Source organism: Dermacentor andersoni, chromosome 2 (assembly GCF_023375885.2).
Source record: "Dermacentor andersoni chromosome 2, qqDerAnde1_hic_scaffold, whole genome shotgun sequence".
Lineage (NCBI taxonomy): Eukaryota > Metazoa > Arthropoda > Arachnida > Ixodida > Ixodidae > Dermacentor > Dermacentor andersoni.
Genome location: NC_092815.1, coordinates 14866193 through 14891325, shown reverse-complemented (window position 1 = coordinate 14891325; position 25133 = coordinate 14866193). Strand labels below are relative to the sequence as shown.

The following is a 25133-nucleotide window of genomic DNA, read 5'->3' as shown; positions in this document are numbered from 1 at the left end:
GCTGGCAGAAGGGGGGGACACGCAAGAGGACACGCAGGGGGACACGCAAGAGGACACGCAGGGAGACGCCGGGGAGACGCCAGGAGAGTCCCAGGAAGCGACGGCAGGAGGAGGTCAACCACCGGAGCGGGCGTTGAAGACGGGCCGTCGGGTTCCGAACCCGAGCCCACCAGGACTTCACCCGCCCGGGGCCTCCTGCCAACCTGTTCCTGTGCGTCGCCCGTCTACCCGAGCGTGCCGTCAACTCCTCAAAGCCGGTGAGCTTCTGCGCCAGTGGGCAGGACGAAAACAGTCGGGCTACGGGCCCGAGTTCTACGCCAGCTGCCCGGCCAGAACGCCACCCCGTCTGCCGTGCCGCCTGCTGCCTGAGGCCGGCGTTCGAGCTTCTGCGCCCGTGGGCGAGACAGGAGCAGTCGGGCTACGGGCCCGAGCTCTACATCCAGCTGCCCGGCCAGAACGCCGCCGCCGTCCACTCCTGCCACCAAGCCGCCCACTTTACCTCGCCTAGCCAGAGCTGGCGCGCTCCGGTCGCTCGGTCGGTCAGCTTACACCGCGACCTATGGTGAGACCGACACCACTCCTTTCGCCAGCTTGTCGCCGCGTCGCCGCGTCGAGACTGTGACGCGTCCCCGCCCTCGTGGCAAGCCCGGACTCGCGCACTCGTTAACCTCATGCAAGCCCTATGTGTGTTCTTTGCCGCAATGTCTTCTTGAGTGTTTATTATAGGCATGCTTTATATTTCCTTCTATTTACTTTATGCCTCTTTTTAGTTTGATTAAAACTATTTGTGTGTGTGTTCAAACCAACGGCTTTGTCCTCAATTGGGTTCTCGGAGGCTCCGCCTTAGAGAACCAACCGAACCATTGAGTACACGAACCATTGCCCCATATTAGGGTCATCACAGAGGCACGCCGTAGTGGAGGACTCCGGAAATTTTGACCACCTGGGGTTCTGTAACGTGCACCTAAATCTAAATACACGGGTGTTTTCGCATTTCGCCCCCATTGAAATGCGGCCGCCGTGACCGGGATTCAGTCCCGCGACTTCGTGCTCAGCAGCCTAACACCATAAACGTAATTCCATGGGTGTTTTTATTTTCTTTCATTACTCTGAATTTGGCCAGGGGGCGCTGCAGCTACGAAAGGTCCGTTATGCTGATGACATTATGTTGATAGCTAACAGGCAAAGTGATTTGCAACGTCTGGCTAATATCTGCGGACAGGAAGGCAATAATTTAGGTTTGAAATTTAGTGTTAGAAAATCAGGTGTTATGTTATTCAATGAAAACAGTGAACAGACAGTGGAGATACAGGGCCAGGAAATACCTCGGGTAACAGAATATAAATACCAATACCAATATACAGGCAATCGATACATGGAAACACAGGAAAAAATAACAGTGAAGGGGAAGAGAAATGCAGCCACAATGAAGCACAGGGCGCTATGGGGATACAATAGGTACGAGGTGCTCTGAGGTATGTGGAAAGGTGTAATGGTTCCAGGACTTACTTTTGGAAATGCGGTTGTTTGCTTTAAATCAGAGGTACAATCAGGACTCAATGGGAACCAAAGGTCTGTGGGTCGCCTCGCATTGGACGTTCATGGGAAGACTACAAATGAAGTTGTGTAGGGTGATATGGGCTGGACTAGTTTTGAAGTGAGGGAAGCACGCAGTAAAATTGAGTATGAACAACGGCTGAGGAATATGGAAAAAAGTGAATGGGCTGGGAGAGTGTTCAGGTATCTGTACAGGAAAAAGGTTGATTCACAGTGGAGGAAAATAACTAGGAAGCTTACCAGCAAGTCTGCGGCCTGTAGGGTCGGCAACACAGCAACAAAGAAGGTCAAGCAGAAAGTCAGAGAGGCTGAAATAATCTCATGGGTGGCAGCAATGGAAAAGAAACCTGCCATGAGTAATTACTTAAGAGGAAAAAACGAAATCAGGAAAGAAACCATTTATGATAACTCAAAGGGAAGCTCATTACTTTACGAAGCGAGGTCGGGATGCCTTAGAACACGCACCTATAAAGTGAGATATAAGAAGGAAGAAGAAGCATGTGCTTGCTGCGGTAAAGCTAGGGAAACTATGGAACATGTTTTATTAGAATGTGAAGACGTCTACCCAGCGGTCGATTTAGGCACCACTGGCCTCCTTGAAGCCCTTGGGTTTAGCGGGAGCAGTGGTAAAATAAGCATGTCCGCAATAGATATTAGTAAGAGGCGATTGGAGGATTGGTGGAAGAAAAGTAGGGAAACGACAAAAGACAGAGACGTACAAAAGCACAGTTCGCAATAGGGGATCAGAAAATTTGGGTGTGGTAGTTCGTAGTGCTTTTTTGTTTTTATTGTTTAACCTAGGTAGGACATTAGGCAGTATAATAGCAAGAGCTCGGTGGCGCAACCCACCGCCCCTTTCCAAAGGGGACGCTCATAACATCCATCCATTCATCCATCCGTCCGCTCCGCTACGTTAAACGCATAACTAAAACGTGAAAATCGCCCGCCACTCCGCTGTGGCTTAGCGGGGTAACTCGGAGCGGAGCGCATTGTAAAGACAGCTTAACTAAAACACTCTAATAATCCTCACGGCGTAAGCGCTGTGAGTGTACATCGCGCCACCATAACGCCTTTTACGCTAACCTAACGTAACCAAACGTGGCCGAGACGAAAAGACAATTATCTGCACGGTGTAATGGCTGTGAGAATGCGCCACGCCACGCTAGCGCCTTTTAGGTTAACGTAAACTAACGTAAACTCAACCTAAACCTAAGCTTACCTAACCTAACGTGGGCGAAACGCAAGGCGAATAATCCACACGGCATAACATCAGGCAAACGCGTTCATTTCTGAAAGTAGAGGGCCGTAAGGCTCGACAAAGTTATAATCCGGCATAACTGACTCAGCACCAGCGCCGCAGGCGCGAGAAAGTCTGTCCGACGTACCTTTAGACACAGCGATCACCAAACGGGACGTCCGTGACCACTGCTTCACGTGCTTCACAGCTCCGGCTGCCAGCGTATGAGCGTAAACAAACTCGACCCCACTCCGCAATGCCGGCACGCCTATAGGGGACAAACGCATACAACACAAGCAAAGAAACTTCTCCGCAGTGCCTATAGGCAAAGTCAGATTTTAAAGTGTGCAAAAGCCCCCAAATTTTCTCTCTTGTACTCGCTCCTAGACGCGCATGCGCCCAAACGCCCGCCGGCTCCGGAAATGCCACGCCCCGCTGTACTTACTAGCAATTGTAGAAATGCTTCTGGGACCAGTCACGCTGGCAGTTAGTCACTTCCAGTTTCGCATTGTCTGGGATAATACTGCATTACCAGGTATGGCTGGTAACGCAGCATGGTATGAAACATGCTAAAATAAAGCACTTTGTAACCAGATTTGTTTTTAGACTGTGAGACATTGTTATGTTGTTCCATGTAATTGCTAGTAATTCCTATTTTTATTTCTATAGCTAATATTGTATTAACAGGAATCGAACAAAGGCTATTGTCATGCATTCTACGTATGTTCCACTCCTCTATAATGTCGCTTGCCGTGAGGCTAACGCAAGCAAACAAACAAACAAACAAACAAACAAACAAACAAACAAACAAACAAACAAACAAACAAACAAACAAACAAACAAACAAACAAACAAACAAATAAATAAATAAATAAATAAATAAATAAATAAATAAGCTACACAAGCACATTTTAGGTGTAAAAACATTACTATGTCACAAAACGCATGGTAACTTTTGTTTAGAAGAAGAAAGTCGCAGTTTCGCCCGAAAGGCGAAAGATTGATAGCGATACCAAAGCACTACAAAACTGCGCCAAATAGGGTTCGTAGTTTTCACAAACACAGTGTCACGTGCGCACAAGCCGACATGAACACGAAGACAGCGAACACACGCTGTGGCAAAGCTGGCATGATGAAGAGCACAAACCGAGGAGAGCGAACACTTCAGCTCCCTTTCCCTTCAACGCGCGTCCAAAACTTGACATCAGGCGACCTCCATTACAAGACACGCGCGAGGACAGCTATACATGCAGCCACCAGCTATCTCAGGTCACCCAGCTTTGCACCCGCCGCAGATTACCTTTAACATAAGGTGCGGCGGCGCATGGCTGCAGGGTATAGGAACAGAACCACGCTCACCTGCTCTCACTAGACGCGCGCCTGATGACCATACCGCACGCTCAGACAAAACAAATGAGATAGAATGTCAATAGAAAATGTAAACAAAGGTCTTAATGCGCTAATTGAGAGCGCACTTAAAGTTCAAATTAGCGCATTGTATGTCACAACAGATTGAATTTGCACAGGGAGTGCCAATTCAGATTATAGAGCAGTTGTATTTCAAAGAAGCCAAATCACAATACAATATATGCAAGGTTACACCACATGTTCTATGGTAAAACCAAAATCAAGGGCAAAAACCTGAAATTGCAGTGCATAATCGCAGAACATAACTCAAGAAGAGCATGTTACAAGGCTCTAGCAATTGTTCGCAATTCTTGTCCCCTCTAAAAAAAATTTAAGGCGCTCACTGGGCGCTTTTGCATTTCAATTGTTGTGTATATGGCCCAATATTTTCTATAGTGAGAGCGGCAACTTGTCCAGAGCGCACAATCTATCTCCTAATTTTAGTTTTTTTTTATTGCAGGGCATGAATGCCGCAAAGCAATGACAGATGTTCAATATCTTATGATTTCGAGCAAGCAAGCCCACCGCACTTTCCGCTCGTCTTATTCTATGTAAAAGACGCTTTGTGTACGCTGTGCTAGAAGTAATCGGTGTATTACTGTTTCGATAGAACCTGTGACCATTACTCATATACCGAACAGTATTTTGGGGTTTATGTGAAAGACAACAGTGTTTCAACCACCGTTTCCAAACCAAATATCTTTTGATAATCGGACAGACAGTTGACATAAACTGTTGCGTGCATTGCAATGTGAGAGATGTAATAGATGAGCCTCACTTTCAGTGTACGCCGCACGTGCAACTGTCTGCGTCTTTGATGCGTGCGAAGCCGCAGTCGCAAAGAATGCGCTGAAATAAAATTTCATGTTGGACGTCTACCTGTCGCCTTTTGTACTTCATACACTATAGCATGATAATATTTTTCATGCTTGACTAACTAATGCTCCATAATGTTTCTTGAGAGTCGTTCAAGATGACCCATTTGAGTCTGTGTGGTTGTGAGCATATGAAGGTCAAAGCAGGCATTATGGCGTAAAGTTCTGCTTCAGTAGAGGTAGCCATGCTTGATAATTCGTTCATTCTCTGTTTTCTCGTAGACGGTATCTAGAGTGCAGACGTAGAACTTTCATTTTGACAGGAGTCGTACGAGTAAACCTGAATGTGATTCCTATAGTACTGTAGATATGTTGCAGCGTTATTACAGCGAGGCTGCGTCCACTTTACGCATGCTTCAGACTAAGTGCTATCCAAACCTGGCCCTTTTCCACACGATCACTCCAGAGGTAAAAGCTGTACATAGTTTTCATATTATAGCCCCAGGAAATCCGTAGCACAGCCTCTTAACAGAGGTTTCTGCTGTGGTAGCTGCATTAAAAGAAAGCACCTGCCTCCCAGCCTTTGGGCTCCAAGGCCTTAAGGAGACATGTGTGCTATTTCTATATTCATGCATTTTAGCCCCATGATCACTTGTCATTCGTGCTATACCCAGAGACCACTCCACGTATCACTGTCATAATTTTATACGTATATATCGTTTTATGCTTCTACGATAGCGATTAATTTTAGGCCACTTTACAGCCATGTTACACCCCATCAGCGCTTAACACATCATTATCAGTCATGGCGCTCTTTGGCCAAACCTGGCCCTTGCGCCACTAAACAACACACATCCATCCATCCATCCACTCCAGAGGCTTTTAGCTCTACTTGCCCCGACTGTGGGGCTGTTAGCAATCTCGCACACATACTCTGGCGATGCCCCTCGTTACAGAGACTCAATTGCATCACAGAAGAAGAATGGAGCTCTGCCATCCAGAGCTCAGAACTTTCACGTCAAACCTGGGCTGTCCAGAGAGCCCACAATGTAGCGCTTAGGCTCGGCGTACCGGTCCCCACGTGGGAGCGGCCCGCAGCTCTGCCCTTGGGCAAAGCTTCTCAGGACCTTGTAATTAAAGTTCTTTGTCTGTCTGTCTGTTTATGGCTAGGTTCTGGCGGATGTAATCTCTCTGGGCATAGACGAACTATTTTTCATACGTGGGCCAATCCTGAAGATAGTGCAATACCGGGCCGGTCTGCTGCGGAGATGAATCAGGCATTAAGCACTCCCCATATGTGGGCCGATCCCGAAGTAGCGTAATGCCGGGCCGACCCATGGCGGAGGTGAAGCAGGCGTTAAGCACTCCCCATACGTTGGCCCATCCCGAAGATGGTGCGATTGCGGGCCGTCCCGCGGTGGAAGTGAAGTATGCGTCAGCCCTACCCATACGTTGGCCGAATTCGAAGACTGCAACACCGGGCCGACCAGCCGCGGAGATGCAGTTCGCCAGTAAGCGGCCCGTGCACATTCACAGCTTCGCTGGTTATCCTTCTTCACAGAGTAGAAGGGCACTGCATATTTTTGTTTTAGAGTTGTTTCTGGTAGGTCACATGTACGAAAGATGCTCGGCACTTTGATTGAGATCTCAACAAAACCTCAACCATTTCGTATTGCAGAATTTACAAGGCGTAGCAACAAGGCCTAGTCGAGGCATGCCTCTCTCACATGAAAAGACCTCTGTCCTCCCATTCACAAGAAAACTCATGAAAAGTTTAGCCTTGCAATCTGAATCATGTTCGACAGCGCAAGTATTAAGGTGTTGTGCTCGACAAAAAGGCTAACCTGGGCACCGCATGTAAAATACACCGAACAAAACATTAACGCGGTGATAAATGTTCTGTGGTGCACTGAGGGAACAAAATGGGGCTGCTTAACATTATCATAGCTTGGTATACACTGTGTAGTCATAACGCAAAGACTGGACTGGACTGCAAAACTTTATTGTGGTGCTGCAGGACGCGCTTAGCATGTAGCGGGCATCTACTACGTATAGGGACCGACAAGGAGTACCTGGCGGCCGCTTCGCGGGCCATGCTGGACGGCCCATTGCTGCTCAGCGAGTAGTGAGCTTTTTCAGGACCTCTCCCTCTTGCGTGATGTAGAGTCGGGAAGAGCGTTTCTACACTCCTAGAGCATGTGTGAGAATGTCGCCGTGTCTATGCATGAGGGGCACGTGTCACTGGGGTACGCATCGGGATATATAAAACGTGTAATTTGGCAGGGTTTGGGTATATGTGCGTCTATAGTAAGCGTAGTGTTAGCGTCTGCGGCGTGTTAAGTTTGAGCGGTGAACCAGATGACAGTGTGGTGCTTGAGGGTGCTCGGATCCGCGCTGCGGAGGATGCGTAACGCCTAGTCGGAGACGACGCCACGTTCGAAGGCTTTGGTGGCCGGTGTGGAGCCGCTGCAGATCACTTCCAGTTTGACGTGGAGCACAGCCAGGGATATGGCTACTTGATCCGCCACCTCGGGGTCTAGGGGGAGGATTTATTCATTCGGTTTTCTCGTATATGGTATCTAGAGTGCAAACGTAGAACTTTCATTTTGACACGAGTCGTATGTGTAAACCTGAATGTGCTCTCTCTCTCTCCTCCCCATCTTTCATCCCCCCCATCCCGCTCCCATGTGTAGGGTAGCAAAGCGGTTGAGCCAAACTGGTTAACCTCCCTGCTTTTACTTCTCCACTTTTTTCTTCCTTCTTTCCTTGCTGTGTTGCTACAGCGAAGCTGAGGGAAATACAACTTATGTTTAATAACTGGGTGTACTACTAGTCGTTGCTAATGTATATACGGTTGAGTACCCAGATCTATTTATGCACACCAAAACAGGAGGTCCTCTTGCAGCCTTGAGCTATGGCACCTTCTTTTGTATATTCAACCCTATATACGTACCATCTTTGTAAATAGTAAACGTTCTTCTGATATGAAAAATGAAATAGCGTATTCTTCCTCATTCTCTCACACTCTATCCCGCTCTTCCCAGAAGTCTTCGTATATTTCTTGGAGTACCGTGCACGTGCAACGGCAGGGTCTTTATCAAGTGTTGAGGCACGCCAACTTTCCTTTCGAGCCCTAGGATTTGTTGAGACATGCCGCCATTGCTGCCACCTGCCAACGCAGCATGCCGGTCAGCCCCTTCTTGAGCAACTAATTCATAGAAAGGGCGCACATGTACACGCGAAAATACAATTCAGATGCATTGTCCCAGATAATAAGTTTCGGGCAACAGAAGGTGAGGATCCCTCATGGCTGCTATCAATTCTATTACTTATTCGTTGGCTCGCCATAAACTCGCCTCAGTTTTTGTTTCTTTCCTCGAAAAAGCCATTCTATTTGCTTCTTAGGCCCCAACTAAAATTATTACCTAACACGGACTCTATTCTTGCGGCCGTTCTTCGTTAACATGTAGAGAGAGAGAGATAAATGGAGATGCGAAAGGCAGGGATGTTAACTGGAAAATAGATATCCGGTTTGCTAGCCTGCACAGGAGAAGGGTAAGGGGAGACAGAAATATTAAGAAAAGATGCACACGCATAGAAACAGAGGGAGATGGGGAGAAAAGAAAAAGAAAACACATACAAAGGAACGCGGGAGTGTCACAGCAGTTCTAACAGGTTGCTTCAACGGAGGAACTTCAATGGCACTTTCATCGCCTTCTGGTGTGAAACCACAGCAGCCGGCACTCTAAGATCGTCTACTCAGAAAGCGGCCAGAAAGCGGCCAGTCGAGCTGTAGCTAGGACAATAAGAGAGTGTATGTTCGATTGCTTCATCGCTGCCACAACTATCACAGGCATCGCTGCCAGTCATTTCGATGCGGCAAGCAAATCTATTCATAAAAGACACTCCCAACCACCGTCGGCAGAGAACAGTTGTCTCTATTCGGGATAGCCGAGATGGAATGCGTAGTCGGAGGGATGGGTCATGGCGGTGCAGTCGAGTATGCCGGAAACCTGGCGTGTTCCACATGAATCGTGTGGCATCACGCGCGAGTATGCGAAGCTTTGTTGCTGCATCGGTTCTTAATAGCGGGCCGGGTTCCTTCATGAGATCTTCGTGAGCACCTCCTAGCACCTCCTAACAGCTTCTTCGGCATGGTCGTCACCCATGATGCCGCAGAGGTCTGGGAGACACTGAAAAGTGATGTCATGTCCTTTCTCAGCTAGTTGGTGATATAGCTGTCTTATTCCCAGCACAAGTTTGTCTTGTGTTCGAGGACGTAGAGCGGATAGCAGACATTGTAGAGCTTCTTTAGAATCGCTAAGTATGCTCTACCTTATAATGTTGTACAGCCCCATTACGTGTCGATGAAAGTTAATAGAATCCCTTATTTGCTCGTTCTTCTGATCGAACGGCTCACATTTGGTTTGCCGTGCGGCGCTCAGGCTTGAGGTGTGTTTTCCTTCCCATCGTGCGTATTTTCACTGCGGGCTATTTTACTTGCGATTGCTGCGCCGCCTGTTTCATGGTGATTGTGACCCGCGCGTGATATAGCATGCTACTAAAGCGAGAGCTTTTTTGCTGCTCTACACGTTAATCGATGTATCATGCTAAGAAGTACTTATTATTAAATGTATTTAAGAAGTTGTTGCCTATGTGTGGCGCCGAATACTCCTCTTCTCTTACATGATAGTTATCGTCCGAAAGTTGTCAACAATCACAAAAGTGGACTAATAATCACATGGACGAACATTCACGTACTAAGTCTCAGTACTGCAATATAAATAAATGCTCGTGCAGCAGAAGAGTTCACATGTCATAAATGCTCACAATACCGAAGTGTTCACACGCAACACATGAGTTCACACAGCATAAATGTTCACAAAGTCAAGAAGTTCACACAGAAAATGTTGGGTACTTGAATGCCGGGCTCTATATACAACAAATAAATGCTACGTGAACACGAAGACACAATGAACATGTAATTAAGGGTGTCTGTTAATAATAACAATGCGAGAAATAACTGTTGTGTGACTTAGTATTTCTGTGATATTTTTTTATTCCTCTAAAAATTGTACTAAGGCGCGCAGCGATGTTTTGAAGTTTTTCGGTTGGCCATGGACCTAAAACTTTTACTAAGGATAGTGGCCGTCTATCCAAGCCATGCAGTTTTTCCGAAAGGCTCTTGCGGGGAGCATAATGATTTTTACACTGTAGAAGAAAGCGTTCTATGTCTTACTGAGCCTCTTCGTATGAGCATGCAGCATTGTTAGCTTCTCTTATCCTATACATGAAGCCTTTAGTATAGGCAGTGCCAAACCGAAGCCTATGAACTGTTGTTTCAACAGATCGACTAATTTTAAACGGAATATTTAATTCTATTCCAGGATCTTTCTTATATAATTGAGAGTTGTGCGCATCGTTTATTCAGAGAAAAATTGATCGATGCTTTGACTTCTTCGCCAGAGTTACTGTATTCAGGTGTGTTTACTTTTGCACTTGAGCATGTAATAAACCGACAGAACTCGTTTGCAATGGTCGTTTCTAGTAATTTCTGGACTAAATATCTAGCTCTGAATAGTTTTTGGTGCGTTACTGACCCAGTCAAAGAGCGCAGAACATTCCTTAATTTTGATTCAGGCGTGAGGGGAGTAAGTGAAGGGTAGAATTCCTGCCAGCGCTTTGTACCTAAGCGCTCCAGCTGCCGACCCATACGATCATGCCATCTTGTGACATTCTCGGTAATCTTCAATAACGTCAGTGCGTCGGTATTTTCTTCTAGCTTTGCGGCGTATAGCTCTGAGCCTTTCGTATACACCAGCGTAACCTTCAGGAATCTTGACAAACTTTGAACAAATGTTTAATTTGTCTTCTATAAGAAATAATAGACTGTCTCTTTCACTTACCGCATCAGCCTGACTTGTAATGCAATATCAAAATGCCTGCCAATTTGTCATCTTCGCAGAGCACCGATAAGTCGCAAATCGTAGTCTAGAGTGCTGCATTAAAATATGAAAATGAACGCTACACCTTGTTTCAATGTCTATTCTCCATGTTGCTCCACATGCAATATCGTTTGAGCAGAGCGTGAGGTCCAGCAGCTGGAGTAATTAAAGCCCCGTAGGAACGTCACTGAGTGGTCATTCAACAAACACAAACAACTCTTCTGAATTGCCATTTCTAGGTGATTTCCACGACGGTCGCAGTTGGCGCCTCCCCACATGACATGGTGCACATTGAAATCTCCGCAATATATTACATCTTTTGTGTATTTCTGAAACAGGCCCGTCAACGTGGAAAGTGAAATATTTGTAGAAGGTTGTAGATAAACATTGAATATAGTGACCATTACATGGCCAAACCGAACTTCACATGCTACGTATTCTGGGATGTCTGACGCTGACGGCAAGTCCCTTCGAACACAGATCATCGCTGTGCTTAGTCCCGAAGATCGAGAGGACGTATAGACAACGTAGTTAGCTAGTCTAAAAGCGTTGTCTACGCCGGCCTCTGTAATACATAACATTGGAAAGGAGAACTGAGCCATGAATTTTCTGAAATACGCACTCTTAGAGCGAAGACCATTCGCGTTCCACTTGAATATGGTGACATTTTGATAGCAATTATTCGTGCCCCGCCTGCGCAGTGGCTGATGTAGTGTTTTTCAATATCACTTGTTCCATCGACAATACGGCCTTGAACTTCGGGAGCTTATTAGCCTGTGGAATCCGGCAAGTATGGCTTTTAAAGCACAAAACAACATTGGTATGACAAGTTCGGCAATCGACGCAGTGTTCGTCTGTTTCGTTACAGTTACTGGTTGCGCTGTGCTCGTATTTTGTAGTATGTTAGCCATGTGGTTGCTCTTCTGACGAAATCGCTCCTGGACTTCTTGTCGAGCTTGGTGTTGGCTTGGTGATGTCCCAAAAGTTTGCCCTCGGTGTTGCGGCGCCCTTGCAATTTTTGCATGCTGCATAGAAGTGTCCCGATGCTTAGGCGCTTGTGGTCGAGGTGGTTGCGCTGGGTTCATAGTATTCATGCTTGGTTCCGGTGCACCGCGTGGTTGCGTGCGACCATAGACAATGTCGTGTTGGTATTGAAGAGAGGCCGCTTTGTTCTGCGTGCATCCAGAAAATGGTGCCGTATGGGGCCCGTTGCAATTCGCGCCCTTAGGTTGTGTTATATACTTGCAGTGTTTGTGATGGTGGTCTTCTGCACATATTTTGCAGCGCCTTGTTCCTCGGCAGTGTTTAGCTAAGTCACCAAATCTCTGGCAGTTGTAGCAGCGTCGAACTGGCCTCAGATTTTCCTCGACTGGATGGCTAGTGAAGCCAAGATAAACTTGCTCTGGGATTGGTGGGTCATAGCGCAATTGCAATATCACACTTCTAGGGCGCGATTCCACGATACCATCTTCTTGACGTATGTAACGGGTCTGGCGTCTAGCTGATGTCACTCCTGCCTCTCCTAAATATTCTGTTAATCGTTCTTCTGTGTATTCTTGAGGTACGTTTCTGATTCTACCAACATTTCGTATGGATGACTCTGGAATAAATGGCTTCACAAGTAAGCCAGACACCTGCACACTTGACAACAAACTCTTGGCGGAGGCGAGTGAACTCACAGTGACTGAGAAACTTCTGCCTTTGTTCACTCGGAAAGAAGCTACTTTCTTTTTTGCTAGCGCAACAATATCTGAGGCTACAACATTTAGGCTTACTTTCCAAAACGTTTTCATTTCTTCAATTGGTCGGAATACCACAGAAATTCCCTCGAACCTTCTTTTTTGTGCATCACAAGAGTGAAATAATCTGCCTCTTCATCACATTCAATCTCTTCTTCGCTAAGAGAGCACTTCAATGTTTTCTCATTCACGTGGTCGATCTCATCTTCCACTCTCACCTTATTTGCACAGCTTGCTTGACATGCTCGCAGCTTAATTCGTGACTTCCAGGACAAGTGTAGTGACTAAGAAGTAATGATAAATGTCGCAGTAAGCCAAGCAGAACGCACACGACGATAACGGGTGAAGTCACCAGCTGCAAGGTTAGTTCTCGTCTTTTCCCCAAATGATGCCACTTGCCGACAACGCATGATTGACTTAGTCACAAGCGATACGAAACCAAAGAGAGAGAAATCTTCGGAGTAAAAAGACCGCTTTAAACTGGAGTGATAAATATAATAATGTGTCGAAATACAACTTCTACGGCAAACTGAAACAAAGTAAAGTACGCATAGCTAGCAGTGATGCTTTCAGATGATGGAAGAAGGAAAAAAACTGAGGAGAGGCCCTGCCCCCTCCGCGCGTTAGGAGAAAAGTGTGGAGGAAGTGACGTTGTACTTGCCTTCTTTATTTTTTTTTATTTCGTTTGTTGTAGCGGCCATGTTCTCGGGCCCCAATAATGGCTTTGTTATGGTTGCGTGCGATCACACGTGTTGCTCCGTGGGTTTAGTACCGTGGCAAAGGCGTAGTGTGTGCAGCGTTGCATCAGTCTCCGTGTTTTGTTCCGCTGTGTTATTGTTATTGTTGTTGTGGCCAGGTGGGATTCGAAGTAAAAAGCGTGAAATGAGTGCGCATGCAACGGTGCACACCATGCACGGAGTACCTCACGGACGAAGGACGATGTGCGGATATATTTGCTGTCTCGGCGGGTTCATGCTAACGTGCTGAAACTGAAACCGCTGTAGTTCAGGTTATGTACGATGAACACCTTGCACGTCAGTGACGGCTGTACAGTGTTCCGGCTTTTGACAGCTGACGGTGCAATTGTGACACGTGAAACAGCCATGTGGAAGATTACTCACAGCGGCTGCTGTGAGTAATCAAGGGACGAATCCCCTTTACTGCAGTAATCTTATCTTTGTGCTTGAAGGGCGCAGGGACGTGAAGGTTGGCGGATGCGGTGCAAGAGTGAACAAGTAGCGACATAAGAACGCACGCCTGCGCGCACGTCGAACGTCTGATGGCACGTATGTGCGTATACTTACGTAGGCCCGGTCAACGCGCTGGCTGCACGCATACGCGCTTACTGTTCGGCACCGCTGAGCTTTGTTTCCATGAAGCTTGACTTACCGTGAGAACAATATACCTCAGGCCGCAGTCAGTGTAGTTAAACGCGTAACGACGTTCTCCTCCGCCGGACTGTTCGTCGGCGCGCTGTGGCTCGTCATACCTCCGCTGTGAGCGGCCGCCCGAAACGCGTGCACTAAAGCAGAACGATTCCGATGAAGCCACGACCAAGCATACGTGTTTGTTCGCATAAACTGCAGATAAGCTTACCATGGGTCGTATCGCGATTGAATCCACCGCTATTGGACCGTTGGTCAGATGGCTACGGCGCGCACCTAGGCGTGGTTGTGCCTGTGGTGGCGCGCCGAATGCGAGAAATGTAAACAAGAGAGGAGATCAAGCAGGCTAATTCTTGAGCTAGTTGGTACGGTTTACTCATTATGGCAAAGCCTATAGCGCCATTAAAAAAGACAGGGACGTGACAGAGACACAGGACAGCGCTAAATTTCAACTGACGTTTATTTAAACACAGAGGCAGATATATAGCGAAGCACATATGAAGGATACAAAAATACAAAAGATAAATCGCACTCTACGCATGCGCACGCCATTACCTTCCAGGAACGCGATTTCCTTCTCCGAAAGATTAACGGGAGGTGTACTAACACAGTCTGCTCCTTTTTTTTTCGAATCAGCCAAGCTTCGATTATTTCACGCATCCAGCGGTCTTTGCTTCTGGCCTCCACTGTGCATGCGCCGAACATTGGCTTGCACGTTTGGCTGGGACAGTCACGGCAATGTTCAGAAAGGTTCCCGTCGCCTGGTTTTGCCACATTTCGCTTGTGTTCTGCAAGCCTTTCATCGAGGCATCTTTTGTATTGTTGTATCTTTTGTATCTTTCATACCTGCTTCGATATATATCTGCCTCTGTGTTTCAATAAACGTCAGCTAAAAGTTAGCGCTGTCCTTTGTCTCTGTCACGTCCCTGTCTTATTGAATTGCGCTAAAGGTTTTGCCATTATGAGCAAGAGAGGATAATCTGGCCTGACACGATGGCGGAGTAACGCCGACTTCCGGCGTCACTTATCTTCAAGAAGAGCGACGTCATAGCACCTCCCCAGATTTTCCTTACTCCACGTTTCAGATGGAAATGGAAGAATGTCGAAAAAGAATTCATCCTTACTTTTTATATCGACAACGATGCAGCTTAGCTTCTGCAGTGCTCACCGAAGAGGACACCGTAGAGGAAGATGACGAGTCCCAGGCTCTGTGCCAGGGCGCAGGCCATGACAGGCAGCGCACAGAGAAGGGCGCCGGCCATCAGCAGGACCCGGTCCGAAAGCCAGAGACTGAGCAGACCGTACAGGGGCCCTGCGGGGTGCGCGGGACAACCCGGCGTTGCACCGGAAATTGTATCACCTATCAGGACTGGCTCTCTAATGATCATTCCTATCCCTGCAATACACAATCTCCTCGGCTTTCACATCTTCTAGGCCGAAACACCTTCTTGTCGCAAGGAGTCTCTTTCCACATGCTCCTGTTTGACTACTTCAAAGTCGTTACCCACAAAATGTTGTATAGTCATCCAATGTGCCTATTACGTATATCCTTGCAAACTATTTCAGCCTCATCTTTCAATGAGTCTTGATAGAACACTTTTGTAGGCTTTTAACTAAGCCCTCACCTTAGTATCCGCTTGATTCGGTTTGACCGTGCTCCGTATTAACACAGACAGCCGGTGAGTGCCACATGGACGTCACCGTTTGCCTGTGTTCCTGTAGCGCAGCCCGCACGACCGTCTCACGCTCTTCTACTCACGAATAACACAAAGCTTCCGCTGCACTCAGAAGCACATCGGAAGGGAAAATACGTGCCGCTCAACGAACCTGCGTCGACACTCGGTTGGGTGCATGTACCTGAGAGCTGCGACATGATGATGGCGATAGTGAGGGGCCACGACGCTTTCTCCCGGTTGACCTGAAACATGTTCATGAATCCCACGTACATGACGGACTCGGATTTTATCAACATCATGCCGAAGAAGACATATACGGCCGCGGAGGCCGCCACAGGCCAGCATGCCCGAGTGTCCGGAAGCGCCATTCCAGACGTCGTGTCGACTTCACGAAGAGAGGAATGAATGGCTTGCCTATCGTCTTGCGTTGGCCTGCGAAAGAACAGGTGGAGGAGATCGAGATAGGCTTTATCTGAGGAATGAGATCCTCCAGACTACCTATTTTTCTGGCAGGAATGCTCAAGCGCATGCTCTCTGATTGATTCCAGTACCACCGTGGCCACTGATAAGCGTACGGCCACCATATGTACAAGATAGTAAAAAAATGTACAAAATGGTACAAAGGATCTCATAAATCAGTGCGTTGAATGATTTGTTCCACGTATCGTCAATAAATCGAAAGAAAAGAAGCCCTGGATTTCTTGGAAGACGTTGCAGTTTCAAAGACGACTAAAACGGTTAAGAAATAAAGAACGCAATTTTGATGACGTAGGTGCTCTCCAGCAGCAAATAACGGAACTTTCTCCTCAAGTCAAGATAAATGTATCGGCTGACAAGGAACGCTATTTCGGGAAGCAGCTTCCCAACTTCATATCGTCGTCTCCTGAGAGGTTCCAGAGTCTGATTTCCCCAATTACTCTGACCAGTGATGTTCTTGAAGTTAACGGTGTAGAAATGAGCGAGTGTTTTGTTATTTGTAATGCTTTCAATGCTCTTTTAAATCAGCATTCACTAAGGATAACGAAGTCCTTGAGCGTTTTGATGTGTCGTGCCCACCTATATCTGACGTTACGATTAGAAAGCAGGGTTTTTTAAAATTACTTTTGCAGCTTGAGGTAAACAAATCTCCTGGGCCGGATGGAATACCGAATGAGTTCCTAAAACGTTATGTAAGTAGGTTTTAAAGTATCTGACAATACTCTACATCTTTCAATGTGAGCCGAATTCCAGATCACCGGGTAACTGCCATAGTAAAGCCCCTTCATAAGAGTTGAAGCACACATTACGCTAGTAATTATCGCCCAATCTCTTTCAATCCCAATCAAGACCGACTCCTGGAAACACTGTTCACTCGCCGGAAAACTTGGACCTACCAGAACACATCCACAACGTTTTGGCGTTGGGACCTAAGTTCGCGGTGGAGTCTAGTAAACCACCGGAAGAGATGCTTTCAATGGTGAGGCAGATTTCCAAGTTCGCGGCGGAATAGGATGTTTCGCGCGTTATTTCCGAAGGTGTAGGGGCCATATCCCGCTTTAGACAGGCACTTCCGAAGGTTTCGTTGAGACGTGTAGCTAACTATCTGCGTGACAATTCGATTTGCGTGTTACCGGCAGATAAAGAAGGCGGGTTCTGTGTACTCTCGGAAGGGAATTTTCACGCAAAAGCTGGTCTGGCAATTTCCGCCGTTTTTAAGCGTCAGGATACAGTGTCCTTAAGTAAGGTAAAAGATAAGGCTAAGAAACTTTGCAGGGAATGCAACTTGGACAAAGTGATGAGAAATATTGCCAGGAGCAAACGAGATCACCTAGAGGTGTTCTTTAGCGCGAAAACGCACAAACCTGACGTCCCGTTGAGGGTTATTGTTTCTGAAAAGGACACGTGGCAGAAGTCTTTCGCACTGTTTCTGCAGGCCAAGCTAGCCATTTTACCCGTGAATGACCCGTTGTTAATACGCAACTCTGATGAAGTAATTGAATTTTTAAAGGACAACTCTGATCGAGGCTTTCAACTCTTCTCCGTCAATGTGAAGGACCTCTACTATTCCATTCCTCACAATGACCTGCTGTCAGCTATTTCGCAGACAATTGATGAATTTGGCGTCACCCGTTTTCAAAATAATGCTGGGCTGTCTAGCAATCACTTTTTAGAACTTTTGAGCTTTTATTTGTCATCTACGTTCATTACATGGAATGACACCATCTATTTGCAGAAAAACGGAGTGTGCATTGGATCGTGCATTGCCCCGTTCCTCAGTGATTTATTTTTAGCTCGCCTAGACGTCGCCATGTCAGTCAACCTTTGTTAGACTAACATTTGTAAAATATTTCGTTACGTGGACGATTTTTTGTTTTGTGTTCAGTGTTCTCCGGCTGACCTTGAGACTGAGGTTGCCTCGGTAGTGCCAATAGTCCAAGAATGCCTTGCGCCCCTTGACGTTACCTACGAGCTCCCACAGGATCATGAGATACGGTTTTTGGATTTGCGCTTAGCTTGTTCGGATATTCATACGTGTTGGTCCTATGAACCTCGTGCTAACAAACCACTTCTTCCGTTTCATTCTGCCCATTCCAAGTTGATCAAGAGAGGCATTGCTAACCTTTGCCTTAATAACGCTTTGAAAAAGTCGTGCCACCATACTGCTTCGTCTAGCTTTGCCTCTCAGTGCGAACGGCTTTCGCAGGCTGGTTATCCCGTGTCCCTACAAGTGTCAATAGCAGAACGAATTCTAAGAGAGCGTAGAAAAGACAACCAGCACGCAGATAATCCTGTAACTACTCGGGGTAGGACTAGCGTCATCCCTTATATTCACACCGTCTCACATAATCTTAAGAAAATCGCCCAGCGAGCGAATGTTCGTGTAGTGTTTTCTGCCCCTAACAAGCTAATGAGGATTTGTAAACTCACTAATCCCAATAAGGTAGCTCCTCTTTCCTGTGACAAGAACCACAAAAATAAGTTTGTTAATTGCACACATTGTGTTGTTTATTGTTTTCCACTCAACTGCGGAAAACGTTACGTTGGTCAAACTGGCCGATGTCTGAATGACAGGATGCGCGAACATGGTTACAATGCCAAGAATTGTATTACAGCTGGGGGGTTTCTTGCGCAGCAATGCAAAACGTGTGGTTGCGAACCTGTCTTAGAGGAATGCGTCATTCTTGGTCGCAGTCGTAATCAGCTCACAAGAGAAATCATCGAAGCAAAGGCTATCATTGGTCTGGGCCATGCATGTGTAGCTCACCTTCATTATCATTATCAGGCAATGAATTGGCGTATTTCCGACTGCAGCCACAGGCTGTCTGAATATGTTACCACTTGGTTACTATCGGTTTTGTTGCTTCGTTTCTTTGTTATCTCCTGATGTCATATGGTTTGCCGAGTGTATAAGTAGTCTCGTGTCACGAAATAAACCGTCAGCTGGAAGTTAGCGCTCACTCGGTTTTCCGTTCCCTTTGATTACCCCTGCCTCCTTCCTTTTTTGCTCTTCCGAGCTGCGCTACAAGCCTAAAACAGTCATGACATACCAACTCGCCCAAACTGCCACGCTTTTGACTCTTTAATTTCCCCGTCATGTAAGATTCTTGAACATATAATACATAAGTATATTTCGGAATCTTTAGGTAGGTATAATATTTTGTCAAGTTCCCAACACGGATTCAGGAAAGGGTTTTCTACTTGCACTCAATTAGTAACTACCGTACATGATTTCGCGCAAGCTATAAATTATAGAAAACTGATTGATGCAATTTTTATGGATTTCGCTAAATCTTTTGATAAAGTATCTCACAATGAACTACTCTTCAAGTTAGATATAATGTTTGAAAACTCTCAGCTTGTGAATTAGATTTATGCTTTTCTCTCGAATAGAAAACAGTATGTTTCCTTTAATGATTGCTATTCTCACACAGTACTAGTTGACTCTGATGTCCCTCAGGGCTCTGTGCTCGGGCCTCTTTTGTTTCTTTTATTTATAAATTATATAATACAAGACATATCTCTAAAAGTTAAGTTGATGACTGCATCCTTTACTCGGAAATCGAAAGCCAGCAAGATCAAATTTATTTGAACGAAGTACTTTAACGGGTTGTTCGTTGGTGTGTGTTAACTTTGAAAAGACCGTTTTCATTAAAATTTACCATAAACGTAATACTCTTCATTTCACATATTCAGCTTGTAACATCTTTCTGTTGAAAGCGGAGTGCTCCAAGTATCTTGGTCTTTGGTTTTCACATGACCTTAGCTGGACGAAACGCATAAGCGATGTAATTAGCTCATCTAACTATGAGCTCTTTTGTGTCAGACAAGCTCTCAAACTTTCTACTCCCACTGTTCGCCTTGTTCGTTTAAGCAATTGTTCAGCCAAATTTAGATTACGTATCTATAATTTGGTACCTGTATACACTCAAAAACATGTTAAACAAATTGAAAGAAATGCAAAAGAGAGCGGTGAGATTTATTTATAGTAACTTTGGGCGAACTTCGATCACATCATTATTAGCAAAAGCCAACCTCCCAACGCTGTTTTGAGATTAAAATTTTGGTTTCAGTTAGTTAAAGGGTATTATAAGGTAGAGATATCGTAGATACCTTCTTTTTCTACAGGATATGCCACAAGGCAGGGACATGCCTTGACCATAACTGCTTTTTCCACTTGAAGTAACACCTTTAAGTATTCGTTATTTCATAGGTAAATAACTGAATTGAATAAACTTACTAATGAAGTCGTTTCCCAACCATCCGCAAACTTTTTGCTGTATACATACAGCAGTGACTTGTCTCACATGTCGTGATAAGCTAATTATATGCTCTTGTGCATGATTCCGGTACATCATTGTGTTTACATTGCCAAATTATGTACTTCCTTTCCGTGTATTTCTTTTATTGTTACAGTTGTCTGCCGATTTTCAAAACGCAACAAATGTATTTCCACTCTGCTAAAACCCCAAATCGGAGTTGCAGTATTTATAAATAAATAAAATAAATAAATGGTTTTGTTACAGTACATATCCTAGTTTAGGCTAAAACTATACACGCACTGAAAACATCGTCTGTCAGGTAAACTTTCATGACCGCTACCCTTCCTTATCTTCCTGTTTGGTCATATGATTTCCCTATATGAACAATCGTATGATTTGTATAATTGTCTGCACAATCTACAGTCTGCTATAAAAAAGTTCTATGTGCGCGTGTGCATTTGCATGCATTTCCTGTGTAGCACTCGCACCCCTGACCACCGGAATAACTAATCATTCAAGTACACCGTTACAAAAGATTTCATGTTGATGTTTGGTGGGCTCCTTACACTGATTCAATGGATCTGTATGTATGTTAAAAACGTGGCATTAAGCTGAATGTCAGCGCGATAGCGATTATATGTACTTGAGTTCACTGTGCTGCATCTCGTTTCTTCAAAATAATGGCCGGCTCTTGTTGACCAGTAAGTTTGTGAGTTCACAGGCATGATGAACTAATTCATCAATGAGTCACTGCTACGGAGATGAACTTTCTACTGTGATAGCTGAAAATTTTCGTTCGTCCATTGATATTGCTAAGAATTGTTGACATTTAAATGCCATAACCTTTTAAGGAGAAAATGCCTGTGGAAATATTTGTTGACCGTGTCATTTTCATAAAATCGACAATGTTTTGTTTGTCTTCACACAATCGATAATTGTTCTAATTTCCAACGAGCCACTTTCTTTATTTATCTGAGAAGTGTGCTTAGTAGTTAGAAAGTGCAGCATTGCAAGGATCCGCGTTATTAGGGAGTTTTAGTTTAGGGGGCGCAAGCGGCTTGCGTACGCAAGAACTAGGGGTGACAGTACTGCACATGCGCAGTACCGTCGCCCCTAGTTCTTGCGTACACAAGCCACTTGCGTCCCCTAAACTAAAGCTCTCTATTATGTGTGCACGTAGGGTCACACGGAACTGGCGATATCTCTGTTGTAGTCTGTTCAGGTTGACCTGTTTCTTTCTTTGTTTGCTGCCACGTTCTAATGAGGCAGGAAAAAAGATAGCGGGGGGAGAGTGGGGTGATACACAAGAAGCACATACTCTCACAAAGGCGACCCCCTGAACTGTCACTAGCGCTTGCTGAGGCCAACTGGCCTCTTAAAAGTTACTGCATCTAGCGCACAACGCAAGACAAAGACGGAGTGAAAACCGACGAAGACAGGCAAGACAATTATCTTAACACGAAGCGGGGAACGACTCGGCGAAAAAGGGCAACCCAACCATCTCATAATCTTGTAGGTTTCACTCTCTCTTTTTTTGACTGATCATCGTTGTGACGTCAAGATGTTACAAATGCGGTTGCGCAGGCTGTTACTAAAACCTCATATGTACGAGTGCGACGCGTCTGAAAATAAATCTATTGGAAGTTATCGCCTGTATTCGTCAGTTTTCACTCTGCCTTTGTCTTGTATTGGGCACTAGATTCAGTAATGGAACACCGGCATGTCCAGACTTACGTTATCTCTTAAATGTGATGCCGAGCCATAAAATGGGCGGCTTAAGATTGTGGTGAGAAGAGATCTAATTTCTTTTATCTGTTTAAAGGTAGCCAGAGCGCCAATTAATTACTGAATCATGGGGTTTTACGTGCCATAACCACTTTGTGATTATGAGGCACGCCGTAGTGGAGGACTCCGGAAATTTCAACCACCTAGGGTTCTTTAACGTGCACCTAAATCTAAGTAGACGAGTGTTTTCGCCCCCATCGATATGTGGCCACCGTGGCCGGGATCCGATGCCGCGACCTTGTGCTCAGCAGCGTCCCACCATAGCCACTGAGCAACCACGGCGGGTCCAGAGTGCCAATAATCCTAAAAGTATTTCAGTACTGCGGAAATATTTCTTATTTTTATTTTTTATTTATTAAGTTATTTAGTCTTATGTTCACTGATGAAAACATTCTACATGTTTTCCAAACCATAGGCGAGCGGTATTCAAGCGAAACAATACCCGTGGGCAAAGTTGGCTCTCCGGAACCTCTTACACGAGAAAAACAATCTTGCAAAGTTTTGGCTCTGCGCCGTGCTTGAGTATGCTATCGCCGCCCTTAGAAACAATTTTCCCTGTGAGACATTGTCTTTCGAGCAAAAAATATTTTTCTTCAATGTGGGTCCTTTTGCAAATGTAACAGCGGCTCTTTGGGTTTTAAACCCATGAACCGCTTCAAAACTAGCATTTCTACTCATAATTTCTACGAATCAATATATACACCTCAAAATACCGTGCTTCCTTTATTTTCTTCTTTATACCAACAAATTAAAAGATCACATTAAAAAAGATGAAAAAAGAGACCAAGAGCACAAAACACGCGCACGCATGTACGCGCAATCGTACAAGTTTGCCTGTTCAGGTGGATTGCCTGAAAGGGCGGACATTACTCGCACGATAACTCGCAATGTTCAGTTCCTCAGCAAACTTCTAACTTTTCGTTTATTATCTTTAGGGAGCGTGTTTAAATGACAAAATTGAAGCCGAGCAATAGTGTGGTTATGTCTGCATATCGGAAATCCTCAGAGCAGCCCTTGTTTCGAAATATATGTCTCCAAAATGCATTGCGAAATACGGGAAAAGTTAAATATGCGTAGGTGCAAGAGGCGCAGGGCTTGCTTGTGTAACTGTCCATATATGTATTTGGCTGGAAAGCGTTTGAGGGATTGATAATGATTCTGTGCGCGGCAAACAATAGAATATCGTGGCATATTTTGGCACTTACGGTCGCAGCGATACACGCGTCGATGCGGGTTTTCTTTGTGCTCGTTATCCATGTTTTCTTTTCAGCGCTTGGTTATGCCAGACCTCGCGTTGTAAATGAGGCCGGGTAGGACACCGGTCACCTGACCACCGAGAAGATTGTGGCTAACAATAATATTGCTCTCAGAGACATAGCTTTCGTCACTCAAGGTGAGACGTGTGCTTTTGTTTTTGCTGTAATTAGAAGAAGATGTCTAAAAAAGTGATAATGAGCCCTGTGTTTTATCGGCCAGCTTATTCCAATCTACTATAGTTCTAGGAAAAAAGCAATACTTGAAGGAGTTGACACGTGTAGTAACTGGAGTTACAACTAGCGAGTGTCTGTGCCTGGTAGCGTAACCTGTTGTATAGGTGAGAAAGCGAGACGTGTCGGTGTTGTAGTGACCACTTATTAGCCGGGAAATAAATTAAGCGACCCACTCGATTTCTATCGGTTATACAAGGCAAGCCACTCCGAGATAAGAGGTTAGTAATTTATGTACGCCCATATGCATTATAGATGAATCGAACTGCTTTTTTTGTAAGCTTTCTAGCTTTCCAATATCACTTTTAGTGAACTGGTCCCATATAGTTACAGCATATTCTAAAACTGGGCGGACAAGTGTTTTGTATGCCAATGGACGTACTGTTGGTGTGGAGGATTTTAATACGCGTCTTAGAAAAAACAACTTGCGGTGGCAGTTTGCGCTATTACTGTGGCAAAGTGCTTTGACCAGGTAAGATCCTTTGTTGTGTACAAGCCACGCTATTTATATTGCGTTACCTCTGACAAAAAACGTTTTCTGTGCCCTAGCGATAAAGTAGTGACTTCTTTTTAATGTTATCAAAGTTAATGCTTATTTGATATTTTTGCACCATTCAACTACCTCATTAAAGTCCCCTGTTTAACCTGAGTTGGTCCTCTTGAGTTATTTCATCGTACAGCACGCAGTCATCAACGAAAAGCCTGATTTTAACGGAGAGGTTAGTGACGATATCACTCATACATAACGAAAAGGGGACCAAGAACAGATCCGTGTGGGACGCTAGAATTGACGGAAGCTGTATCAGAGGTTGTTTTATTTACCGTAACAAACTGATGGCGGTTTGTAAGGTACGCTTTAATCTATGCTAATATTTTATCATTTTTAAACACAGCTCCTAGCTTATGAAGCAATTTAACATGAGACACCTTATCAAACGCTTTGCTGAAATTCATGAATATTTTGTCTGTTTCCCTTTGTTTATGGTGCTAGCAAAGTCATGTATGATTTCAACTACTTGAGTAATCGTCGAAAAACCACTTCTAAAACCATGCTGCGTGTTTGTTAAAACCTTATGTTAATCTAGAAAACCAGTTATATGTTTATAAATTATATATTTTGAGAGCTTACAAGATGTTGATGTTAATAAAATTGGTCTGTCATTTTTGATGCAATATTTATCGCCCGATTTATGCAAAAGTTTTGTTCTAGCAATTTTTCAGTCTTCCGGTGATGATCCTTCGTTGATTGACCTTGCAAATGAAATGTGCAGGCATTTTGCACACCATTCAACATAACGCTTTATAAAACAGTTTGGAATATCATCAGGCCCTGAAGATTTTCTAATGTCAAGCTTTAACAA

General features: G+C 45.1%; 1 protein-coding gene across 2 annotated transcripts in view; it reads right to left on the bottom strand.

Annotated features, from left to right (window-relative positions):
• Positions 1-21591, bottom strand: part of LOC129387856 (monocarboxylate transporter 12-like) — a 34730-nt gene extending 13139 nt beyond the window's left edge. Inside the window, exons 1-2 of one of the 2 annotated variants that reach the window (XM_055077509.2) lie at positions 15943-21591; positions 15254-15397 (exon numbers count right to left, since the gene is read on the bottom strand). In XM_055077509.2, the coding sequence (XP_054933484.2) occupies positions 15254-15397; positions 15943-16129 (331 nt within the window). In that variant the 5' untranslated portion in view covers positions 16130-21591. The remainder of the gene's footprint in view (positions 1-15253; positions 15398-15942) is intronic. The other variant, XM_055077508.2, reaches the window with a different exon arrangement.
• Between the last annotated feature and the right edge of the window lie 3542 nt (positions 21592-25133).